The sequence below is a fragment of the Rhinolophus sinicus genome, chromosome 17 (genome assembly GCF_057876585.1).
Source record: "Rhinolophus sinicus isolate RSI-liver-muscle chromosome 17, RSI-T2T, whole genome shotgun sequence".
Classification (NCBI taxonomy): Eukaryota; Metazoa; Chordata; class Mammalia; order Chiroptera; family Rhinolophidae; genus Rhinolophus; species Rhinolophus sinicus.
The window spans coordinates 12,136,209-12,154,567 of NC_142517.1; the positions used below are offsets into that span (position 1 = coordinate 12,136,209).

Below are 18,359 nucleotides of genomic sequence, written 5' to 3' on the forward strand. Positions count from 1 at the left end.
ATCTTTACTCTTTATAACAACCAAAAATATCGAATGAGGGGCCAAAGCTATCTGAGCCTTGCATTTTATACTATGGCTAAGCAGAGTTTTCCCTCTTACCTGACAAACAAACCCATATTACACAGCCTTATCATTTTACTATCCACTGTCTCTAGATGTGTGGCTGTTTATCTCTGAAGATTCCTGTGTTTGATTTTTTTTTTTCCCGTGAGCCCTTAAATGGAAGGTACACATCCAAACCTACACATCCAAATGACAGAGAGAAATGAATATAAATGCGAAGCATTTTGCAAAGGAAGAAAAAGTTTATTGAAATGTAAACTTAAAAACTTTTTCACATCAAAGTTGTTAAGTTAAAATGAAGGCAGAAGGAACACAATATCAAATGTAAACGTTTTGTATGAATCATGGGGTATTGCATGTGACTTTGGTCAATCCAGTTGAAGCATGCTGAATTTGTAGTATTCAATCTGAAGCTGAAGTAGTCTAGGATAAAATTTTCACTGTTTGGAAAGACAAATATATTACTTATAAGAAGAACCCTGGAAGGATCATTAGAAGCACAGGAAGCATAGTTCTACAGGTTGAGTGGCTCCAGAAGTTTCTCAGTAGAATCCATAGGACCAATATCTGCCATAGCAAGATGGGCGGCAGCAGCCACATCCATACCCACCATAGCCACGGCCATAGCCATAGCCATAGCCCAGGCCGCCATAGCCATAGCCAAGGCCACCATATCCATAGCCTAGGCCACCATATCCATAGCCCAGGCCACCATAGTAGTTGCTGTAATGGCACATCGTGTTGGGAGTGGAAGGTTCAGTTAAGGAGCAGGTTAGCAGTTTCCTCTGTGTGAATGTTAACATCTGTTCCGGGCCTTTTATATACCATCCTTGGTGGGTGGAGCAAACCACGTGCAGGAGTCAGCCTCATATTTTACATTAATTTGCATACTTTCAGAATCTATGGTTCATTAGGCAGAAAGACATCCTCATATCTAAGAATCCTTTGCTGTTGTGTCAGGATTCCCACGATCAAAGTAGATGCTAATAACAAGCAACCTTTGTTATGTTTGGAATGCCCTACTTACTGTGTTTTTGTTAGTTTAAGGTCTATGACAAGTTTGCATAGGAAACACATTTTTCTCATGCCCTTGGTGAGTATTATTTTTGTCATTATACTTTTCATCTCACAATGAAATGTGTGGTTAGGATTTATGAATATCTGTACATAGGTTCATGAATTGGAGACATTAATGAAAGTCACAAAGCTGCCAAATTACCTGTTTATTTTTTTAAAGTGCAAACAATCACTTTGCCTAGATATGAGTTTTCAGTGATTATAGTAGAATGCCTGCTTATGCATTCCTTTGTTGTTTTAATGCCACCTCTTCTTTCACCTTGAATTTTGTTAGTATTTTTTGCCTTGGTCTAGGTGATTTTACCATTGAACTATCCAATTTGCCATTTACTTATTTGTTAATTTTCCTTTAAAGGTATTAATTAAATTTCTTGGGTAGGTATACAACTTTGTGAATTTGTATGGCACACTGTTGGTCAAAACCTTCTGTTCCAAATTTGGATACTGACGAAGACTCAGTTTCTATTAAGGTATAGATATGAGATCTTCCGAACTCTTCTCTCTCTGGATCCGGGATTCCCCTTGCCCATTCTGTTCCCCTGTAGAAGTAGCATAAGTTTGGCAAAGAAAACTTGCAAACATTGGCCCAATACTAGTCTTGACTGGCAGTCATTTCTGTGAGTTTGTGATGCTTGGTAGAGAGGTAATAACTCATTTATATATGTTACGGATTCTTTCCTAAGCAGGATTAGGGACACAATGATGCCTTTGAGTGAAACCTAAAGTACTAGATTTTCTATCATCAACTATGCACTCTTTTTCATTTTTGCATTTATTCAACAGATATTCATTGGTAACTGTGCACTCTTCTATCCTCTTTTATTTTCTCTCTTATGTGTTCCATTGACAGGCATATACATTTCCCACCTATCTTGGTTGGAAGGACCCCATATATTTTGCTGGTGAGAGGCTCTTGAGCAAGACTAGGATGTAAAAGAGAGATAGAAGGCATATAATTTCATTGACATTAGCAAGAAGATACGTGACCATTGCAAATGTGGGGTTTCTGAAGTATGTTCTCCTGAGAAACATTGCCCTGACTACTGCTGGCACCTGGAACTTTCAGTGTCAGTTTGTTATAGCTCCCAGAACTTTCTCACCAAAAGATAATAGTGAATTTGAGTGATTGGAGAGGCTTTTCTCAGCCATTGCTTTTCTGGTCTTGCCCCTCCTTTGATATGTACTTATTTCTCTACATGAAATCCCTTCCTGCTTATAACACGCAAAGTGGTTTTATTTCCTAAAACAAACCTTGAAAGATACATCTAACAGGGCAGTCACATGTACAAGGCATCACTCAGGAGGACATGTGTGTCAATTAATGCAACATGTAGTTTTATTGAGAAAAAAATCCTGCTAGTTTGCAATTCTATATCCAGTGAAAGCATCATTCAAAATTTAATATAAAATAAAGATCTTTTTCTAGAGAAAAGTGGTCAGTAGAACTACAGTGAGAAATACTAAAGAGCTTACAAGCTGGAGTGGAGGTAACAGTGATCTGAAAGGCACTGTGGAGCCTGAACAAGATAGAGAATCATTTACAAAGCCTGTTGTGACAGAACAGAACCTAAGTGTAGCATGGAGGTTGCTTATGGAGAAGGACAGGAGTAGGGACAGCCCATTGCCTCACAGTCATTGAGGAGCGTGAGTACAGCAGAGGAGCAATGGAAGCGGTAGTGATCCAGAACAAGGTACTGGAAGCCTAGTGGATTTGGGTTAGGAGGGCATCTCCTGGTGGAGGAGCAGTGGGGGAGGCCAGTTTGGGCTGCTGGATGCTGATCTGGGTGAGGAGGGTGTTCATCCAGGCCTGTACATGTCTGAGCAATATGTTGGGCATCCATATGGGTCAGAGGCTGCAGTAACTGATGGGTGTGGGTTGTAGGAGCACATGCAGGGGGAGTTGGGTGTCTTCATAGAAGTGGTTGGGGTTGCATCAGCAAAGGAAACTGGTTACATATTGCAAGAGTGATCAAATAAGTACATATATAAAGGGGAAACATAGTCCATAAAAGTGTCTGCCATGGCCATCCTATGGTAGACAGAAAACTAGAATGAACATTGTTATGTTGCATTGGAATTGCAAGTACCAGTGCAAATGTATGGTTTTCAATGTATTTATATAGATAGACATGGAATAAATATAAATATGAATGTGTATGTACATGTAAAAAAATATATGTATATACATGCTTTATATGTTCTTTAGCTTGACTACTAAGAGGACCTGGAAATAACATACCCCAATAACAACGAACACATTTATTGACCAGATCTTAATTTTTAAATACTTTCGGGTAGTAAAAGAAACCAACGCTCTTTGGAAAATTGATTGATTTTGGAAAATTGGAGCACAAAATTTAAAAGATTAGATTGAACCATATTTTGGTCCCAAAAGATGTTTTTAAAAAATAATGAGAACTTATAAAATGTGTCAAAAAGTCACAAATGCTAGCTTGAAGGGTTTCCTCTTGGCCTAATCTTCCATAGTTTGAGCAATAATGGTAGTATTTAATTATATTATAACCCATTGCATAAAATATAAATTCATTGTATTTGCAGATATAAATGCAGAAATGTACAAATAAGTGGGAGGAAAAAGGTTCTTATAGTGAAATACCAAGTGATTAATGTGGAAAGGATGATAAATTTTGGAAAATGACTATTTGGCAACTACCATAGTAGTAATCAGTTCAGCCAGAAGCATCCATAGATGCTAAAACCAGTGGATGAGAGCTTGCTGAGAAATGGGACAGTTACATAGTCTCAAAATAACTTCTCACAAAATATATATTAATCACAAAATGGTAAGAAGTACCTTTAAAGTAGATAAACCTGGAAGCCACCATCAGAATAAAATAATTAAGGTTAATATTTCCAGTAATGGGACAAACCAAAATCATTTATGACCTAATAATATGTAATGCGAAGAATGCAGCATCATTTCTGTAATATTCCTACCAAAAATGCAAAACATAAATCTAGACATGAGTAAAAAGTGGACAGACCGAAATCAAGGAACATTCTTCAAAATAACTGGTCTGTAATCCTCAAAAGTGTCAAGATTGTGATAATTAAGGAAAGGCTAAGGAACTATTCCAGATTAAAGGAGACTAATGAGATACAATAACTAAATGCAATATGATCCTGAATTGAATCCTTTCACTATAAAGGACATTATTGGAACAGTTGGTGAAACTAGGATGTGGTCTGAAGATTAGATGGTAGTAATCTTCAGTGTTGCTTTCTTGGTGTTGATTGTTATTTTGTGGTATGAGAATGTCCTTGTTTTGGAAATGCGTGTTTAGAGCAGTCTGGTGTGATGGGGCATCATGTTTGAAAATTACTCTCAAAAAGTTTGGGAAATAAAATAGTATTTTGTACTGTTTTTGCAACTTTTGTGTAAGTTTGACATAATTTTAATACAAAAAAGGAAAGTGGAAAAGAAGTTAGTGTGATTGAACAAAGTAACAAGATAAAAGAGAAAGCTCACCTGGGTATTTCAGCAGATGAAGGGGAACCGTTTAATAATGCTCAACAATATTCATCAACAATGCTCATCAATTTACAATATTTTTTAGCAAACCAGCAATAGAGCAAATTCTTGTTCTGATAAAATGTACTATAAACTATTGATAGCAAACTTCATACATAATGGTGAAATATTTGAAGTGTTCCTCCTGAGATGGTATATAAAATAGGATAACTCCACCTCTCTATAATGATGACCTGACATCACAACCTAATCAACAAGGCAAGAATAAGAAGTAAAATATTTATGCAAATAAAAAAATAAAATTATTATAATTTGAAGATGCCAAAATTGAAAAGTATCTATAAATAAACTACTAAAATTAATAAGTGAAACTATCAAGTGTTCTCTACACAAGGTTAATAATAACTTGATTCCTGTAAACTAGAAACAATAAAATTTAAATTACATAATAAATCATTAAGAATAAGACAAGAAATCAAAAATCTAGGAATAAATACAGTAAAATATATTAAAGGCTAATAAACTAAATCACACAGAACATTAATGAGAGTGACTAAAGAAGATCTAAATAAATGGAGGGGTATAACAAGTCCAAGGACAGGGAAACTCAAATTTTATAATGTCAATTATTTCTAAACTGATCTATAACTTTATGCAATATTACTGAAATACCAGAATATTTTTTAAGTTGTTGCCTTTTTTTGTTGAAAAAAATTGATCACATGACTCTATAAGTTATATAGAAATGCAAGGGTTAAGAATAACTATGACAATGTTGAAGAACGGAAAAGTTAGAAGACTTGTACTACCTGATACCAAGATTTATTATTAAAGTTCAGTAATTAAGGCTGTGTACTATTGACACAAGATGGATAAAGAGATCAGTGAAGAAATATGCAAATATCAGCAGTCGCCTGATATATAACAAAAGTACTATTAAATGCAATGAAGAAAATGATGGTCTTTTTACTAAATGATGCTAGAAAATATTATTTCAAAAATGTTGCTTATATCTCACACCATAAGCAAAAATTCATTGGAGATAGGTATATATTTAAATGTGGAATTTAAAAATCAAACTTTATGATCTTTGAGTAAAAAAAAACAAAATGCTTAGTAGAACAGAAAAAATAACCTCTACCCAGCAATTTCACTTCTTAGGTGTACACCCACAGACATGCACACATATGTTTGCCAGATGATATAATCACTAAAAAACAGACAATTGTCTGTTATTGAGTAAACTGTGTTATATTCACACCATGAAACATCCAGCAGACAGAAATGAGAAAAAAACTTCTACCTGAACATGATTGAATCTCACAAACATGAAACTGAGCAAAATAAGAAAGACTACGCACTGATTTTACTTTTGTAAATTTTGAAAGCAGGCAAAACCGATCTCTAGCTATAGAAAAAAGGATATCGGGGACCTTGAATTGGGGTGACATGGAAAGGGCTAATTAGTTATTCTTTTGAATAAAATGAATTTGACCTCTATCACAGCATGTAAAAATCATTTCAAAATGGATTATAGGTATAACCATAAATGGAGAAACTGATAAAGTTTCTAGAAGAACATATAGGAGATGATATACATGACCATAAAATAGCCAGCAATTTCTTAAACAGGACATAAAATAACCAATAGTAAATGGGAAAATGATGGGGTGAACTATATTCAATTAAGAACTTGTTTGTCAAAATGTTAAGAAAATATGAGAAGATCACTATTATACATATATGTGATAATTCAGAATTCATAATGAAGTCTATCTAATAAATAAATAAAAGATAGAAAATCATTTAAAAGTCAGCAAAAGACATGAACAGGCACTTCATAAATGGGCATTCCCAAATGGACAATAAATACATGAAAGGGTGTTTGCCTCATTACTTGTCAAGGAAATGTAAAGCAAATGCACAATGAAACAACTAATGGCCAACTGGAATAGTTTAAAAAAAATAATCTTAAAACTATAAAATTTTAGTTAATATATGGAAGAACTTAAATTTTCATATACCATTTGTGGGAGTTAGAAATTGCCAGAATCTCTTTGGGAAACCGTTTACTAAAGTTTAATTCTATGATCATAGATTGCATTTCTAAGTATATACAGAGCAAATTTTCATTTGATTCTTTTTATACGGCTTATCTGCTAAGATTTCCCACTTTTACATTTGTTTCAAGAGAGTTTGTAATTGCTTCTTGAAGCAATTTTATGATGATTTTATTAAAATCCTTATCCGATAATTCTAATATTTGATTGATTTTGATGTTGGCATCTGTTGTCTTTCTCATTCAAATTGTGATTTTCCTGGTTCTTAGATTGATGAGTGATCTTTTATTGTGTTCTGAATATTGTAGCTATTATAAGATTTGGGTCCTATTTTCTCTCTTTCTTTCTTTAAAGCAAGCAATGCCCTTATAAAGTAGTGACGTATTTGTGGGTGTCTGTTTAGCTTTCTGTTGGGCTTATTGAAACCACCCTGGCAAAAGTGAAGTGCTAACACACTGTCTCCTCATCACAGATGAGTGGAGTGAAAGTTTAATACCCTTTGTCCTGCTGACACCCTTTGGTGAAAATGGGGTGCTTGTTTGAGCCACCTCATTGTCTCCAAATGTGGAATGTAAGCCCAGCTCCCCATTGGTCCCTGCTGCTACCGCAATTAATATGAATAATTTGCTTTTTGTTTATTGTGTCTGGACACATAACTATCTGGGCATTGATTTGATGAGTGGCAGGCTGCTATAGAACATGATCCCACTACTGAGAAACCCTCAGTTCTCTCAGATACTACATGCTGCAGAGAATGTATAAATTGACAAACATGCCATAATATAAAAAGTTTGAGATTCTGGAGATTGATGAATATATATGTATGTAATATATATATTATTAATCTGTATATATATAAATATACATAAGTATGCATATACAGATTATATATATTATATATATGCCGATTAAATTCATCATGTTTTTAAATGAAAGAGTATAAAATAGAATGAGAAATTTTGCATGATTGTTAGCCTCATTAATTGATTCCTGTACCAAATGTTCATAAAATGACTGCTCTATACAATGGTTGCACATGGTAACCATTTTTCCAGGGGCTGAACTATATGGTTTGCTCTTTTGTATCTTAATATAATTTTTTTTCACACTCATACCATGAGGGCATGACAACTGTTAAAGACCATTAAAGAAATATCCATCTTTGTAGAAAAATGAGCTAAAATCATTTCAATATATTCTTATTTTTGTGTGAAATTTTAACATAGAATGAAAGTTGAGTGAAAAAACCGATCTCACTTAATAACAAGAAAATGTATTTCGCCGAAATCTCATCCAATGGTGTTGTTCTTAATGTTAGATCTGTAGGAAAGGCAGCGTCAGTGGGAAAACCAGAACAAGTTCATACAGAGGCTCAGCAATAAATGGTTTAATCCAAGTGTACAGTGCCAGGAAAAGGCTAAGAACAGACACCAAATCATAATCATGGGAAATTAGGTTGCCATTGTAGAAAGGATTATGAAGTAATTAAGATAATTATTAGTTGCAATTTTAGCTTGTGGTGGTAAGGTTTCAGTGTGATCAAGCAGTGGCTGTAGATATACATGAATGTACAGGAATCAACATTAGTGTTGCCTATGAAGACAGGATAGTCATATCGCTTTGACACTTCATCACTTTGGGACCACAAATAACACAGTGTCTTCAGTCAAAATCACCCAAAACTAATGGGGATGAAGAAAGATAAATGAAAAAGCAACACTGACATGAGGTTGCTAGTTTTAAAATGAAGTTAAAATTTTCTGCCCTTGAAAACTGTTGAATTAATTGTACACAGAAGTAAAATACAAGTATAATTTAAGAGCAAAAGTTCTATAAATCATATTTCAAATAATTTTAATCAACCAAGGTAAGACAACAAATTTGAATCCCATTCCTCCCTCCCCCCACCATTCCTGTGGGTTACGACTGGGTCGGGTACTCTTTGGAGAGTAGAATTCCATGTGAAGAGCTTTGGAAACAGCAAGTGAATCACAGAAGGAGGCATTCAATAGTCTGAGCATCTCTAGAAGTTCCTCAGTAGAAGCCATAGGACCAGAATCTTCCACAATAAGATGGGCGGCAGCAGCTGTATCCATACCCTCCATAGCAGCAGCCATAGCCACAGCCCAGTTGGCCATGCCCGTAACCCAGGCCATTATAGTAATTGCTATAGGAACACATAGTGTCAGGAGTGATGGTTCAGTTGAGAAATAGGGAAACAGTGTCTCAGATTGAATGTGAACATCTTCACATGACATTTTTTTTTAATTAAAGTTTATTGGTGTGACAATTATTAGTAAAGTTACATTGATTTCAGATGTACAATTCTATACTACAGCATCTTCAAATCCCATTGTGTGTTCACCACCCAGAATCAGTTCTCCTTCTATCACCATATATTTGATCCCCTTTACCCTCATCTACCACCCCCCTCCCCCCTTACCCTCTGGTAACCACTAAACTATTGTCTGTGTCGATGAGTTTTTGTTTCTCATTTGTTTGTCTTATTCTTTTGTTGTTTTTGGTTCATATACCACATATCAGTGAAATCATATGGTTCTCTGCTTTTTCTGTCTGACTTATTTTGCTTAGCATTATATTCTCAAGATCCATTATCCATGTTGTCACAAATGGTCCTATTTCATCTTTTCTTACCGACGAATAGTATTCCATTGTGTGTATATACCACAACTTCTTTATCCATTCATCTATCAAAGGACATTTTGGTTGTTTCCATGTCTTGGCCACCGTAAATAAAACTGCAATGAACATTGGAGCACACGTGTCTTTATGGATAAATGTTTTCAGATTTTTGGGGTAGATGCACAGGGCATTTTATACATCCTCAATAGTGGAAGGGGAAAACCATAGGCAATGTTCATGGCATATTTCACTTTAATTTTTACTGAAAGACTTTTAGTCTCTTGATTCATAAGGTGAAATGAAGCCTTCATAACCAAGACTATTTTGCTACAATGTTAACATTTCTGTAGTCCAGTTACAAGGCTTTAAGCAGAGGCATTTTTCTCAACAACAAGAAAACAAGTGACCAAATTAAAAAATGGTGTAAAATTCGAACAGACACCTCACCAAAAAAGATATGCAGATGACAAATAAGCATGTGAAAAGATATTCAACATCATATGTCATTAAGGAATTGTAAATTAAAACAGTGAGATACCACTACACACCTATCAGAATGGCTAAAATCTAAAACACTGACAACACTAAATGTTGTCAAGAATGTGGAACAACAGGAATTCATTGCTGGTGGGAATGAAAAATGACAGAGCCACTTTGGAAGACAGTTTGATAGTTTCTTATAAAACTAAACATACTCATACCATACAACCCAACAGCAGTGCTCCTTGGTATTTACCCAAATGAGATGAAAACATATGTCCACTCAAACATCTGCACGTGGTTTATACACATGCAAGTGATAAAGATGCCCTTCAATAGGTGAATGGATGCAATGGTATATTATTCAGCAACAAATTAGAAGGAACTATGAAGCTATGGGAAGACATGGAAGAAACTTAAATGTATATTGCTAAGTAAAAGAAGATAACCAGAATAAGCTACATACTGTATGATTCCAACTATATGGCATTCTGAAAAAGGTAAAACTCTGGAGCCGATGATAAGATCAGTGATTTCCAGGGGTTTGGGAGGAGGGAGAGAGAGACGAATAGTTGCAGCACTGGAGATATTTAGGACTGTGAAGCTATTCTGTGTGATATTGTACTCGTGGATACATGTTATTACACACTTGTCAAAACCTATATAATGTGCAACACAATGTGGACTTTGGTTTTGGTTAATAACAATGTATCAATATTGACATCAATTCTAATAAATGTATCACACTAATAAAAGCAGATTCTGGAAGCAGGAGGGTGTAAACTTTCTGTTCTTTCTGCTTAATTTTTCTGTAAATCTAAAACTGATCAAATACAGTCTATCAATTTTTTAAAAGAATCATTTCTTTATTTTCAAAGACTTTGCTCACTGTAGATTTGGTTTGTTGATAAATCATTTGGGATGACAAAACACAAAAATTACTTGGGATGACATAAAGTGCACAATCATTCCTCTAAATTTTCTCAAAATTACAATATATAATTTATATATACCTTAAGTATATAATTATTCTATTGTGCAGTCTGAAATTGTATTTCATAAAATTTCTATATATTATATAGGTATATAATTTATGTTATTCTACTATACAGTTTTAAATTTTATACTGTATTTAATGGATGAGTGGGTATCTTAAAAGGGAAAGTACTTGATGTCAAATTCTCAATTTGTTCTCAGATGAAAGCATCCCTTGTCTACTAGATCATGTTTTCTACAGAATATTTTCAGTAGACTAGCTTAGCATATATTTCTATGGTTGTTAATTAAAAAACTTCATTCATGTACATGGTACAACCTCCAGAGGTGTATAATTCATAAGGGTAGAATTTAATGAACTTTCAAATTAAACATTTCTGTTTAATCAGTTCTTAGATTCAAACATTGCATAACACTAGTACTCCAGATGTCTCCTCTTATACCTTTTCCATTCAGTACCTGCCCCTAAGTGCCAATTTTTGAAACTTATACCTATGGAATCACGCAAATAGTATTTTTTAATATGCCTTTTTTATTCCCATTTTGTTTCTGAGGTTCATACAATTTGTTTTTGTGTTAATTCTTACAGCTGTATAAAATTTCAATGTACAAATATATCACAATTTATTTATCCATACTCTTGATGGTCATTTGTATTGTTTTGAATTTTTAACAATATTTTATAAAAAGTGCGGCTGCAAACAGTCTTATACATGTCTCTTTGCACACTTATGTATGTATCTAAGACAACCATTGCTATAGTAATGTTGCATTGAAAAACCTGTCATAAAAATCTCAGTGTTGTATAACATTAACCTTATGTCTTATTCATGTGTTTGTGGGTTGGTTGGGATTTGTCCAACGTAATGTGGGTTTAGCTCAAGTTGTGGGTTGAATTCAAGTTTTCTTCATGCATACCTTATTCTTTCTTGGAGTGGCAGCTACCAGGGGCATTTTCTCCAGGTGAAAAGACACAACAAGGAAAGCTCAGACGTGTGTGCATATGACTGTGTTCCAGGCATGTCTGCCAATGACGCTGGCTACTGCAAATAATCTGGTCAAGCACGAAGTCAAGGGTCAGGAAAATACATTCAGTCCATAGTAAGGCCAGACCAAGTGACTTAGCTAGCTGTCCACACTCAAAGAAGAAGCAGCATTAACTTATTGCAGTCTATCACAATATGTTACTTTTTACTTCTTTCCTGATAAGCCTAGGAACTTAGAGCTAGCTATTTTTATACTCCAGTCTTTTATGTTGTACTTTTCTTGCATTTCATTTTCTCTCATATAAATCTTAAAATAAATTATTATTAATTGTGCACAGTTAATATTCTTTATATTTTTCTATTCATTTCATTCTTTTGTGACTGTCCATGTTTTTGCCTGGATTTCTTTCCTTCTGCCTAAAAAAAACTCCACTGTTTCTTACAATTAATAGTTGATAAAAATAAATTTTCTCTATTTATTTGTCCAGACAATTTTATTTCTATTATTTTGTACAAAACTTTTGATTGTGTAATATTCTAGTTGATAGTTATTTGTAATCCATCTGTTCTTAAAATATCATTATATTTTCCTTTGGCTTCCTTTGCTTCTGTTGAGTCTACTAACTGTTACTCTTTGTAGGTAAATGTCTGTTTTCTCCAGCTACTTTGATTTTGGCTTTCATTTGTTTTTGAGCTCTTGGTTTATGCCTAGATGTCATTTTAATTGTACTTCTTCCTCTTGGCAGTGCAGAGCTTTTAGAACATGTGGATTGATACCTTTCATTAGTTTGGGAAAATTATGGACTACTCTCTCTTCAAAAATATCTTCCTATTCTTTCTTCTTCTGCAGAATTCCAATTACATGGATGTTTTACTGTTTAATGAGGTGTGACAAGTCCTTTATACTGTCTTCAGTATTTTACGTTTCAGGTTGTTTATTTTGCTTCAGTTGAACAGTTTTTATCACCCTATCATTAAGTTTACTAATTCAGATTTCCTGTTGTTAGTCTATTGAATTCTTAACTATATAGTTCATTTGCTTTCTTTCTCAGTTCTAGAATTTAAAATTGATTCTTTGTGAATCTCTCCAGTTATAACACATAATTTTCCACTAAGTTTCTTGTATGAATTAGTCATAACTATTTTTAAATTTCTTTTTTTAAAATCCAATAAATGACTCATTTTCTGGTCTCTTTATATTATGAATTTCTTCTTTTATGTTGTTTGTAGGATTCCATAAGCTCCCTGTTTTGTATAAAATTGTAGAGAACCCAGAATGATATTGCGTTTCACCACAGAGATTTTTTTTTTTTGATTTTTTTTTGGTCCTAGGTGGTTAGGAAAGTTCTGACTGCCTTAATACAAAGACTAACAAAAAATGAAGCTCCCAGAATTTTGGTAATGGCCTGTCTACCTCTGCTTTGCCTCAGGCTGTAGTGATACTTCTTTGACTCTTTCAATTAAGGGCAGTTCTTGGCAACTGCTGAACTTTTGTCATTATTTCCTCATCACATTGATGTAGAAAAAGAAAAATCCTGATTTTCAAATGCATCTTCTTGGTCTCTTAGGAAATCGACCCTGACAATTTCAGAATTTGGAAAATGTCTCAAGGAGAAACTTTGCACAGCAAAGTGTTCTGACTTGGTATTTTTTTTTTAAATTAAGTATTATTGGTATACAATATTATATTAGTCATATTAGCTTCAGGTATACAATATAGTGATTTGAGATTTGTATACTTTACAGTGTGGTCACCCCACTAATTCTAGTAAACATATGTCACCATACAGACTTATCATACACAAATTATTGACCATATTCCCCTTCCCCCTTATCATCTGTCTTCCCACACCCTCCCCTCTGGCAACCATCCCTTTTGTCTCTGTTTCTATGAGTCTGTTTTTGTTTTGTTTTGTTAGTTTGTTTATCAGAATCTATGTCTCCAATTGTGTTTTGCCTGCCATGAAATGAAAAGCATCAAACATTCTGCTCATTACTCTTTGCCCCAGCCATCTCTGGCTCTGATCCTAGAATCAAGAACTACAGAATTTTAGCTCACTTTTTCACAATTTCCATATCTTCAGAATATTGGTCCCTTTATTCCTAGTTTTTATTTTTTGGTCTGTTTGTTTTTACACTTAACATTGTTAGTTTGAGTTTCTCAAGTAAAACAAAACTACTTTAAGGGTGCAAAATAAGTTTGTTTGTGGAAAAGTTAATATGTGTAGGCATATACATTTGATAAAGGCCAGACCCCACTGGTGTTGCAAAAAAAAACAAAAAACATATAAATATACATATACATTTAATGCTCTGATGTGAAATACAGCTATAGTAAAAACTAGCCATTTAAAAAATTTAGATTAAAAGCATAAGCTAGCAGAGATAAATAGAAGAGATTATAGAGACATATATAATAACAGATTTTTTTAATGAGCACTGTCGGAAAGAATAGTTTTTTTACCCTTTTCATTTTTAGACACATAATTACCACAAAAGAGCACTCTTGCTGTCTCTCACTATCTCTTTTTCTCTCCCCACCCCACAACAACCACACACGTAAATACTCACACACAAATTCCGAAACGTACATGCTAAACTGATGGAGATAGTTCAGTATGAATGTAACAAAGCAATATTTGCAATGAAATGTAGTTTATTTATAAATAGTTTATTTAATACATATCTTTTTAAAGTAAAATAATCAAATTTAATTACAATTTAAATAGCATTATAAAGGTAATCAAATATCAAAGGAAAAAATATTCCATAAACAATGATACAATCCAACTGATAATGATGAATCGAAATGAACATGCCAAATTTCATTTATTTATTTTAAATAGTGTAATGTAAAGTTAGTATTTTTGAAGACATTTAAAAATTTCTCATGTGATGGAAACCTGGAGGTAGTGCCAGCAAAACAGAAAGATGTGGCCAATAGACTAAATATTTCTCAGTAGAAGCCATAGGACCAGTATCTTCCACAGCACAGTGGGCAGCAGCAGCTGTAACCGTAGCCACCATAACCACAGCCATAGCCACAGCCCAGGCCACTGTAGCCATAGTTCAGGCCCCCATAATAGTTGCCGTAGTAACACATAGTGTCAAGCATGGAAAGTTCAGTTGAGGAGCAGGAAATGGATAGGTATCTTTATTCTGAATGTCACCATCTGCCAAGTGTCTTTTACATCCTCAAGCGTGGGGGGAAAATCCACAGGCAGGGTAGCATCCTATATCTCACTACTTTGCTTCAGACAACATCATGAATATCTTGATTTATTGGCCAACAAAGCCCTCATAAATGAAATAATTTTGCTCCTATGTCAGGATTCCACGATCAATTTATGGGCTTTAAGAATGCAACTCTTAATTCAAGTCTATGTCTCTCTCTATAGTTATTTAGTTGAATGAGTATTACTTCATATGATACAAAACGTGCAAATAAGTGTCCCATTTTTTGTGTGTTTGTTTCCATTCCTCCACAGAAGTGTTTTAAAATGAGTCTTGTCTGAAGGAACACGCTTCCTGAGTCTTGGTCATGAAGGAGGATATAATATATATTCATATGCTCTTATAAAACATTTCCTTCCAACTCAATGTGACTACTTATTGGTAATGTTACTGGCAATATGCTGTCATTACTATCATATGTAAACATATTTGGCATTTATGTATTTATTATATGAACATTTCCTTTAATAGGTGTTACTTTGATCTTTCCAGACAGTGTATAATCATTTTATGGGTAGAAAGTGTCTATGCTTCCTTTTATCTTCACATTTGTAGGTGCTGTAATTAGATGTGTCTGTAAAACACACCAAGGTTGAGTTTGGTACTCCATCCTCAACTCTCAGTTCTTTTTTACCAGGGCTCATTTTTGCTGTTACAGATTTCCTAGACTTGCAGTAATGATATATCTCTTTAAAAGAGTGTGGACAGTATCAGAGAGATGAAAAAGTCATATACTCATTTTTCATTCCCTCAGTTTTCAGCTGATAGGTGAAGTATTGGTGGAGATATAAATCCCTGATCATGGAAAGACTAAACTAGGACACAGCAGAGACTGTGGTCCAGGTTTTGTTTTTCTTTTTCCTTTTTAAATTTTAAATTGTAATGAACTTTATTAAAGTATATCTTACATGAAACAAACTGGATTTATTTAAGAGTACAAGTAAATGAATTTTGAAACAGAGATTAACATAAATTATGTATCTTCACTCTAAATATACCTGGTAGGAGATTTCATGGTGGGAAAGAAGCTTGCTGTCTGATTTTATGGTTGCTGAACCCAACTTTTCTTTGCTTCCATAAACACTACCTGTTATATACTTTGTAATCTTCAAACATTGAAAGTAGTGATGGGTGTATAGATATGACCAACCTTGCTTTCCTTTATGCTTCTAATTTAGATTATATGAAACTTCGGAGAGAAATTCACATAGGTTTTCCTACTCTTTCAGCCATTTAATTGTTATTTATTTGTTAATAACCATGTGCCAACCATTTTTAACACACTGTATTATGTGACATTTATTTTTTTTCCTGTATCTTTTCTCATGACTGACTTTCTTACCCAGAGCAGGGGATGCTAGAAATGGCAAAAGGATACTAGAGGAACTTCCAGTATTGTAAAATAAAATAAAAATAAATTTGCTGTGTTTTGAAACTGGAAAATAAGTTATTCGTTTTTCTTCATTGGGTCCCTGTATATCTGCTGTTATACTTATTGTACATTTCTTCAAATAAGTAAGATAGATTTTCAGGTATCAAAAATGCTTGGCACTGAAAAAGACTAACTGGAAATTTAAGTAAACATAATTAGGTGGGAAGGAGGGCTTATGGAGGTTCACAAGAGAACCCCACAGGTAGAACTCTGTTTCAATAAAGCTCTATGGTTCTAATTGCCTTTATAATAAAGCACGATGGCTCTAATTTCCTTTATTATAAAGCCCTATGGTTCTAATTTCCTTTGTAAAAAAGCTCTATGGTTCTAACTTTCTTTTTCTCTTCCTTAAATATCCCTCCATCTTGGCACACAGGCCAGAATGTGTACGTGGTTTCCATGTCTGCATGTGCTAGGTTGCAACCCTTTTCTTTTTCCTGAATAAATCCTTGTTGGTGATGAAATACCTAGTCGATAGTATTTTTCAGTTGACAGCACCTATGTTAATCAATCAGAATTTCAATAGTAGCCTTTACTTTTCAATTATAATGTTGCTTAAACAGTTTTCGGAATACAGTAATTGCCTTAAGATGAACATTTAAATGTAATAATTCAGACACTCTTTTCTGCCTTTATGGATATAGGTGGTAGAGGCAGGACTTTGTGTAAATAAAAAGAACACAAGAAAGTGACTAATTGAGTGAAATCTAGATTCAGGTGAATAGTTGCAGAGTTTCACTAAAATAGCATATATAAATGTACCCTTTGGATGGTGTATTTTATAATGTACTTAAATACAATCCTATTTTCTTTAAAGTTTATTAAGATCATATCTGTCACATCTGATTCTTTCATCAGAGACCAAAACAGTTCTTAGTATGATTAAATGTAGTTCATTCAATAGATATTTATTGCCTACTGCAATCTAGTAATCATTTCAGGTAGTGGATTTTTGTCTTCTATCTCATAGGAAGAGACTGTAGAAATTATGAAAGAAGGGATTTGTTTTAGCAAGTTCCTTCTAAAAGACTTTAGGGAAAAAATAGAATATAATGTATACTGAGTTATAACTTATCATAATTTGGGACAGGTCATACATATAGTTTCATATGGTGTTGTGCATATTGTGGGCTTCTAAAATACTTTACAGACTATTGCTTTCAGCTGAGCCACATGTTTGTGTTTTATAATCGCTTTGATAATGTTGCTATTTCAAGCATGAATAGGCATACATTCATTTTCTGTCCAAAGTATTACAGTTTCTTACAAATCAAATAAAAAAGAAATCTCCAATTCAAAATGAGACTATCAAATGCATATACTATCAGAGGTAATTCTATTTCCCATTGTTTATTGTTGGGGTGAAGGGGCTGGTGGAAATTTGAAGTCAGTTGGCAAATGAATTTTTGGGACTTCAAAGAAAACCTGGAATTGCAAGTTAAGAATCAAAAGATATAACAAGGTTATTATATATATATGAAATATAAAGTAAGTCTCAATGTCAAATCTTTTTGCATTGAGATTATATCAATGAGCCTCTCTTAGAGGAATGATTTGTAGAGACTATCAGAATATCAGACAGATATACCATTTAAGCAGCCTCCAATGGTGTCCAGGAGCCAGGTGTACCAGCTCAGAGAGCCTATTCTGTTTGTTGCTACATTTCATGACATCACATTGGTAGCTTTACAACAGAAACAGTGGGAGTATTTACACTATGAACATATGCAAATACCATGAATCAGGGCCTTTTTTCCTCCTGAAAATGGTTTACAAACACCAGTGCAGCAGACAGACCTAAACAAGTGTTAATAGTTGTGATGTGGGAAAGAACCATTGGTTCAAAAGCATTTAGATCTGTGGAGCATGATGCAAACACTCTAGGCTGATCAGAG

The 18,359-nt window shown here is 34.0% G+C and overlaps 1 protein-coding gene across 1 annotated transcript; it reads right to left on the reverse strand.

The window, feature by feature from the left end:
* Window positions 1–285: 285 nt before the first annotated feature.
* LOC141571692 (keratin-associated protein 20-1-like) lies at window positions 286–839 on the reverse strand. Its single transcript, XM_074333374.2, has one exon. The coding sequence runs from the start codon at window positions 798–800 to the stop codon at window positions 606–608; it is 195 nt and encodes a 64-aa protein (XP_074189475.2). The 5' UTR covers window positions 801–839; the 3' UTR covers window positions 286–605.
* Between the last annotated feature and the right edge of the window lie 17,520 nt (window positions 840–18,359).